Source organism: Chenopodium quinoa, unplaced genomic scaffold (genome assembly GCF_001683475.1).
Source record: "Chenopodium quinoa cultivar QQ74 unplaced genomic scaffold, ASM168347v1, whole genome shotgun sequence".
In the NCBI taxonomy this organism is placed as follows: Eukaryota; Viridiplantae; Streptophyta; class Magnoliopsida; order Caryophyllales; family Amaranthaceae; genus Chenopodium; species Chenopodium quinoa.
This window is the reverse complement of record NW_018744143.1, coordinates 2,397,241-2,405,698: the sequence shown is the minus strand read 5'-3', so window position 1 is coordinate 2,405,698 and position 8,458 is coordinate 2,397,241. Positions and strand designations below refer to the sequence as shown.

Here is an 8,458-nt window from a genome sequence, read left to right as displayed (position 1 = left end):
TTAATCCCAACTTTAATTTAACCTAAAATAATCCCAAGTATTAGGAATGCCTTCTCAAAACATCCAATTTGACTTGTGACCACTGGAACTGGTAATTAATATATATATTTTTTTTAATTCACAATTTACTCCACTCTTTCCCCTTCTTGGCTGCTTCTGTTTAATTATCTGCCTCGCATCTCAGCCCCACCTTAACACCACCTTCGACCCCACCCCACCCAACACCACGGCACCCTCCCCAAACTTGATTAAGATTCCTTCTTTTAATAAAAAATAAAAAATAAAAAATAAAAAAAATAGATTTTTTAATCCAATACCAGTCCACCTCGAGCTCTTTGAAAATGATTTTGGAGATTTTGGGGGTGAAGGGTGGAATGAAATTGGAGATAATTGGCATTGTTTTCTATGCCATAATATTTTTGGGGTTAAATTTGATTTTGATATGGGAAATAGCTGGTCTTGGATGTTCTTAGTTAAGTGTTTAAATTTTTGTGGAGCTTGTAATTTCGTTGGTCTTGGCTTGTTGCATTTGATTGATTAAATGCTGTAGCAGTGGACATAAAGGAGGATGTGAAGGGAGGTGGTTGTGTTTTTGTGTTTAGGGAACCTTGGCAACCATAATTATTGGCACCTGGTTGAACATAATTCAAGTGAAGGGCAATGAAATCAAGCTAGTACTCAAGGTTGGGTGGCGTTGGACACCAAAACCATGGTTTTCAAAGGTCTAAAATAGGGAGGAATTTTGTTTGGGAAGGGAGAGGATAATAAAATAAAAAACCCAACTGCAAGTTAACACGCCACCCTAATTAACTGTTTATCAGGTAAACATACAATTAAGACTATTTTGAGAATGTTACCCTAATAGTTGAGATTATTTCTGGTTAAATAATAGTTGGGATTAAAATGGAAAGGTGAGCAATAGTTAGGATTATTCTCATTAAATTTTCCTTATTATTATTATTATTAGCTTTAAATATCTCTTATTATTATTATTAAATATTAATTATTATTTTTAAGCAGAGCAGAACAACTCAAAAGAACAAGGTCTTAAATGTTAAATACTAGTTACCTTTAATAGGGACAACAACTTTAATTTTTTTTTTAAAAAATCATAATTATAATTTTATATAATTATATTTCTAATGTATTTCTTTTAATTTTATTTATTAAAGGTCAAAATGGTGCATATATATGTACTACCAAGGGATTATAAAATTTTGACATTGTGAATCAATAAACTCCCCACATAAAAACATAAAAACATAAATATGTCTAAGACTAAGGGAATGTATGAATTAAAATTGCCTATCCTCTCCATTCATCAATAGTTTGAAAAGATTTCTCATCTACGAAGTATACAATAATCTTTCAAATAAAAAAAAAAATAAAAAAAAATTAAAAAAAAAAAAAAAAAAAAATATATATATATATATATATATATATATATATATATATATATATATATATATATATATATAATAAATTGATGTCTTTATCGCTTATTTTAATATCAGAATCACATCTACGAAGTATAAAATGACCCATAGCAATTAGCACCTGCCCAGCAATCTCATTGCAAGTTCAGTCAAATGCCAATGATCAAAACATTAATTTGTCAACTTCGACAAATTAAAGATCAGTCTCACCAACCAGAGATCATGAACCACACAGCAAAATTGACCCACAATAAATTGCAGCCAATACATAAATAACGTACACTAACATTAACCAAAAAGATGTAGCCACCCGGGCTGCAATAGATAGAAATCTATTAATCTTTTTCTTCCTATCTTTGTTTCATTCACAATACCCGTTACATTACTATAATCCATAAGATTTTTTAGATAAACAAGTACAAAAAACAAAAACAAAAACAAAACAAAATTTATTACTCCGGACTCACGGTTTCTTTAGATATCTCTCCCTTGAGCTCATTTTCGCTATACAGATCACTCTGAACTGGGACCTCTTCCAGCTGCTGTGACGAAATAACATCTGCAATAGCTTTCATGGCTGAAGAGGACTTTGCTTTCTCTGTCTCAGTCTCTCCATCTTCATCACCAGCAACATTAGGCTCCTCTACTGTATCATCTTCCTGCTGCGGCGGGGGAACAAAAAAGGGTATTTTGCCTCTCTGCCAATCATAAAGAACCATCTTTGCTGCTGTCATCAAGTCTGGTTCTCCACCCTGGAGCAAAGAGTGTCACTTTCATCAAACATCCACAACTCCGAAGAGCAAATAAAAAATTATACGACATACAAGTTTCAAAACCCCTCCTAATAATATTTATGAATTATGAGAGAGTAGTTGAAATTCGGGATTAGAAGCAGACAGGCAGCAGATGACTAGAAGATTAAACAAGTCAAGAGGTGGTATACATTCAAACTTGAAACACCAAAAAAAGTTTATAATCTAGCCAAGGCTAATTATCAACAACGAAGTAATATTTTGACAAGATAGCAATATAATATGGACATGTCTAAAAGCATTTTTATGTTGGTTTATAAAATAGCTTTTAAAAATCTTAAATACTTCATTTCAAAAATAGCAGCTAGTTCATGCAGGAACATCTGAATTATATCATAGTTTCCATAAACCATTTTGCTTGTCTGCTGTTATTATAGACAACATGCTCAGGTGAATAAAATGAAAAAGAGAGAACGAAACACACCTTCAAAAGCTTGCCTGATAACTTGCAAAGCTGAAAGAGAAAATCATGCTCATCCTCCCTGGCAAAAACACATCATAAACTTAATTTAATCCTAAAAGGAAATGTAACCAAAAAACACAAGCATCAAAAGATGAAATGCTTCCACAAGAATTAAAAAAGTGAAACACGTCCACAACTCAGCACATTAGCAGAAAGTGGAAACAATATTCAAGAATCTGAAATTACAATATGTACAGATCACCAAGGCACAGACCCATATAATGCAAAGTGACAGATTGAAATATCAACTAACGATAACAGCAATCAACTACTGATAACAGCAACAAACTACAACCATTATTCTCAAACACCCAATTTTCTCAAAATATTAATTGGACATTATCTCAGTTGAAGCCATCCCAAAATGCAAGGCTAATTACTAAAATTGGCATCAATTTTCAAAATTTCCAGTATTACGCTTAATGACACCATTAGTCAAAATTCAAAATAAAGACTCCCTTGGTATGGCAAAGACATAGTAATTTTTAATAATGAAAACAATCATCAAAAATCCTACAAAAATGATCTTTAATCAAATATTCAAATGTGGACTAAATCAAATATTCAAATGTGGACTAGTATTATAAGATAGAGAGTAAGTATATAAGCAAAAAAAGTTCTTCAGCATACTTGCTCTTCATTTAAACATCTCACATTAAATGAACAAAAATGTACATCTAAAGAAAAGACAGAACAATAAATAGACTTCTCAGTAGCACAAAAACACTTTATCTGTCAAAAAACAGTAGCAGTTGGGTATCTACATTTTGAACATTTTATAGAAAAAATATCTTCCTATGTACCTCAAATTTGAAAGGTTAAGTCGGCTATTTCACTCAAATTCACTTAAGAGCTCAAGTCAATATTTGCAATGGGGAAAAGAGGGGGGTAGAATCAGATGCAAGGAAGTACGGAGAGGATCTAAACTGAAAAAATCTACAGTGTAATTCAATAAAAGTGTTCACTTCATGAGCACAAATCTAACCAAGGAAGTACAAGAGAGCATCTGAAGTGAAACTGCCTAATTCCCTAAAAAAGTTTTTCTCATAAGCTCATATCTAACCAATATACTATTTACTATATAGTGAAGCCGCTATTTTAAGATCGTAACATGCATGTAATAGAGAGAGGAATTCTGTGCCTTCAGTAAATTCAATAATTTAACAGCAGCTTGAGGTGAACAGAAACAGGAAGATAACAAGTCCATAAGAAATCAGGAGTATGAAATACATACCAGTCCTTAATCTTGTATGCTCTTTCCAGATGCTCCTTCTTTACACGTTTCAACACTTCTCCAATGTGTTCAGCAGCATCATGTAAATTTGCTACTCGCACCTGCAATTACAACCCAAAACAGCTCATTAAGATTCTTCAGCTAAAACAGAATATAATTTACATTAATGTACCCTATCATCATATTCCAGGCTTCCAGCTACACTGCCTAAGCATAAAAAAGCTACGATTGATCTATCTTTTAACATGTCATTAGAACACCAAAGAAATTCTCAGACATCAATTCATCTGTAAATGGCTTGCAGACCAGCAATACCAGGAAAATGTAAGAATGACACCAACAGTAGGTACAAGCACCTAGATGTCGGAGTTACACCAACATAACATAAGTATAAATGACAGCAATAAAACAATATAAATAATGGAGAGTACATACCACACCCTTCAAAACAATATCCGTCTCTGAGTCATTATTCTGATAAACAACACCAGGACAGTCTATCAGAAAAATCCTCTTGGTGAGTGTGATATACTGCCAGACTTTAGTCTCCCCAGGTATAGGAGCAACCTTGCAGACCTTTACATGGAAGCAAAGGAATTAAACAAGTCAGAATATATAGCCTGTAAAAAAAATTGTATCTTGAAATAATAATCAGTAAAAGGAATACATTTTTGGTACGCAATGTGTTGATAACTGATGATTTTCCAACATTGGGGTACCCAATAAATCCCACGGATATTGCTTGTTTGTCACTCTTTAGCCGTGCAAATTGCCTCAGAACTGAAAGGAGAGAACCCTGAAATACAACAAGATTTTTTAAAAACACAATAAGCTGGGGACTTTATTGCAGCCATACTTTTCCCCCAAAATCATGCCTTGGTTTCTGATCCCAATGACTTCTTCAAACAAAAATAGTAAATAAAATGACATTAATTTTGCTCATTATGTTCAAAGATCCCCCAGTTTTTCAATTCAGGTTCATTAAGATCCACGCATAATTCTCTTATGTGCTCAAACTTTTATCATGCGAGAGAATCTCTTGAGGAAGGAATTTAAATACAATATATAAGCATGCCAATGACATAGTCAGAGCATTGTTCTACTTTTATCAAAGAGAAGATTGAGAGTGTACTAGGACTCAGCATGCAACAGCCTTACCTTTCCAAAAGGCTTAGTGATGCTAGCATGGAAAGCCAGGGTGGGATATTCCTTTGACAATACTCGAAGCCATCCTTTTGTAGCCCAAGCTGGAATCAGATCACACTGCATAAAGGGCAGCAGCAACCTATATCATCTTAGAAGACAGACCGTGGTGCAGTAAATATAAGAGACAAAATAAAGGCAAGGATCAAACCTTATTTAACAGGAAGATCATATTCTTATGCTTGCAGTTCTCTTTTAAATGCTTCTCTAGATGATAGCATCTTGTTCCTTGTGGATCCCTAGCATCCAAAACCTAACAAAAAGTGGTCAAGAGGAACCATAAGCATTTACCCAACATATTTAATAAGCCAACTGAACAAATAGAATATATATTCTTGCTATAAGACATTAATTATCTTGTAATCCAAGTGCAATCCATCACAGGCCCCATAAATCGGTTACACTTCAGCAACAGACCATCACAGACAGCCTGTGTGAGGAGAAGAAATTGAAACTCAACTTCCACAGCCTAACAATGATAAACAGCTTAAAAATTTACTATCTAACACATAGATATGAATACTTGTAATAAGACAATAATCATCTCGTATTTCAAGTGCAATCCATCACAGGCGCTACAGACCATCATAGACAAGCCTGTGTGAGAAAAAGACTTTAAAAAACTTGACTTCCACAATCTAACAATAGTTAACACTTTACAGCCTAAAAGTTTACCGGCTACCCTGGGAACCACACACATTCATCCTCCAACTTTTCAACAAATCTTCCTCTTAAGTTTCATCCAGAATTAAGAGATTGCATTACGCTTGGACTCATACAAAACTCAGAAGTCTTCTACAGACTTTGAGTGCCAACCCTCGTCCAAGCGGGAGAGACAATTGACAAATAACATTTTTTATCAAAGAAAATCCTCACCCAACAATTTAGTGTCTTAGGTACAAGGAAGTATTTACCAAGATAGGAACACAAAGAGGAAGAAAGTCTATGCCAACACAACAGTTGTAAAACATATACAGGTAAGTGGCTAAGCCTTAAGCTCCAACTGTAAAGAGGCAATGCCGAGTTACTTACTTGGACAACAACATCTGACGAATCCACGACTTTGTAGAGTTCACCCCATATACGTTTGCTTTGACCTTTCTCAAACATCGTATGGCGAACCAAATCCCGGAATCCATCCACATCTTCTCCTTCGATAGAAGGGTTAGCTTCTACTTTTTGATTATATTCATCTGCAGAAACACAGAACAAAGCATGAGCCATGAATCAAGTAATATACTTGCAGCTACACAACATGTTTAACTGCAGTAAATATGACAAGTCATATTATATTAGTACAAGTGGTAACCACTCGCTTTGGTTAAGCAAATTACAACCTTACGACATATAACAAAACCCAAATATAATAAATTTAAGAATACCTTGTAAACTATCAGCTTTCTGCACCAGCGACTGGTAATCTGTCACCAGAAGCTTTGGGCGCTTCCGCCTCCCCTTTGATCCAAAAGCATTCTCAAAAGGTTCCGTATCAAGAAGATGAACTCTTTTTTGCTTAAGAGACAGAAAACCAAAAGGCAAATCAGGTAAGAACTAGCTATTGCCACCAACATGGAAAAGGAAGTTCCTATATCCAGCAACCACTTATTACAACTTTCAACAGCAATAAGACAAACAGCAGTAAATCAATCCATTTATTCTACAAACTCAACACAAATAATGGACACATAAAGCCCTGGGATAGCAGACTATTCCCAAGTTCAATAAGATAAAAATGAAAGAAATGAAATTTTGCTATCAACAGGAGAAATCAACCCCACTCTACATGAGTTTCATTTTACACACCCATTACTCCCAATACTCAAGTACTAACTCATAAATGAGCTGAGAAATGACACCAGTAGAAAACCGCAGTCAAATCACCCTAATCAAAATGATGAAGAGCTCTACATGAAGCTTAACTTATCTGGAAATCCTATATAAAATTATGCATCAACGGGTCGGAGTACATACTTAAAGAAATATATTAACAATGAGAGTAGAGGATATGCCACATACCTTCGGAAGATCATTTAAAAGGGACATAGGAAGATTCTTTCCTTTCAATATCATATTGTAGTTGTTTGACATTTGACCAGCAAGCTCAGTGCGGAAATGTTCAAGTTCCTTTGGAACGATAACTTTTGTATTCCCTACAGAATTTGAAAGGAAATTCAACAAAAACAAGAGTTAACTATAACAGAAATTGAATTTTACATTCCCCTCTTCAATTCCATACATACTTAGTAATATTCAACAATCAATTCTCCTTTATATGAAACTTCTAACACATGGTAGAGAATGTTGATTAGGAAAAACAAGCCTGCTTGTAGAAATAGTTCCAAAATTCAAACTTTAAATAACAGATGAGGGCCAATAACGCTATAAGTTCAGAAAAACGAAATTCAGACACCCTAATCTATAATCCAAATTCCCAATTGATACTTTCACAAAACAACAATATCAACCAATTCAATCATCATCTATACAATTTGACAAATTTCACGTTCCAATCAAATTCAAATCCAACTCTTCCAAATTCCCAAACTCAATAATTCCATAATCATTGAAATTCTACAAAATTTGCATCAAAAATAACAGCAAAATCGTAAAAAAAAAAAAACGTACCAAACCAACGACGATCAGGTTGAATACGAGAATCAGGCAAATCACTAGACTGAAATTGCTGGCTCATAATCTTGCCCTTAGTATTCCTAGAAGGTCGAGTTTTATACATCTTGAGCCGGCGCACAGTGGCAGCGCTACGGCTGCCGGAGTCGGAGGCATTGGCTCGATTAACGTCGAGAGAATGCTTGGGCTTACTCTCTTTCTTCTTCGCCATTGTTAGTCAAATGCTGCAAAACCCTAGCTTGAGAGAGATATCCAAAACCCTGGTTATTTCACTCTCCTCCCTTGAGTTTTGCGGAAGAGGGAAAGTTAGGGCAGAAAACGGCAGTTTTTGTGGTTGTGGTTGTGGTTGTGGTTAGTGTGGGAACTGGGAAAGTGGGAAGTGGTTCACACCGTTTTGGGAAATGGGTAGATGGGTACTGATCCAAACTTGTGAAAATAAGGGTTTCGGATACAAGATACCCGATCTGCACTTGATTTCGGGTAAAATCTAACTTAACACGATAAATATTTGGAAATTGTATTACCAACCACCTCATAAAACACAAACTTTGCTACAAATTACCTTATAAATTTTTTTTAATGTAAATTTTTTTTGTCAACATCCATCGATCTTTACCCAGAATTTGACTGTTTGACCGACTATTTTAACGTTAACCTCCCTACCACCGCCACTCACTTCACC

At 34.8% G+C, this 8,458-nt stretch overlaps 1 protein-coding gene across 1 annotated transcript; it reads right to left on the bottom strand.

The window, feature by feature from the left end:
* Positions 1–1,676: 1,676 nt before the first annotated feature.
* LOC110693256 (nuclear/nucleolar GTPase 2-like) lies at positions 1,677–8,143 on the bottom strand. Its single transcript, XM_021870408.1, has 11 exons — positions 7,774–8,143; positions 7,165–7,298; positions 6,531–6,660; positions 6,181–6,341; positions 5,300–5,401; positions 5,104–5,208; positions 4,613–4,741; positions 4,381–4,521; positions 3,946–4,046; positions 2,673–2,730; positions 1,677–2,188 (listed from the first exon to the last, which is right to left on the bottom strand). Exons 1-11 carry the CDS (start codon positions 7,985–7,987, stop codon positions 1,889–1,891), a joined length of 1,575 nt encoding a protein of 524 aa, XP_021726100.1. The 5' UTR covers positions 7,988–8,143; the 3' UTR covers positions 1,677–1,888.
* Positions 8,144–8,458: the final 315 nt, after the last annotated feature.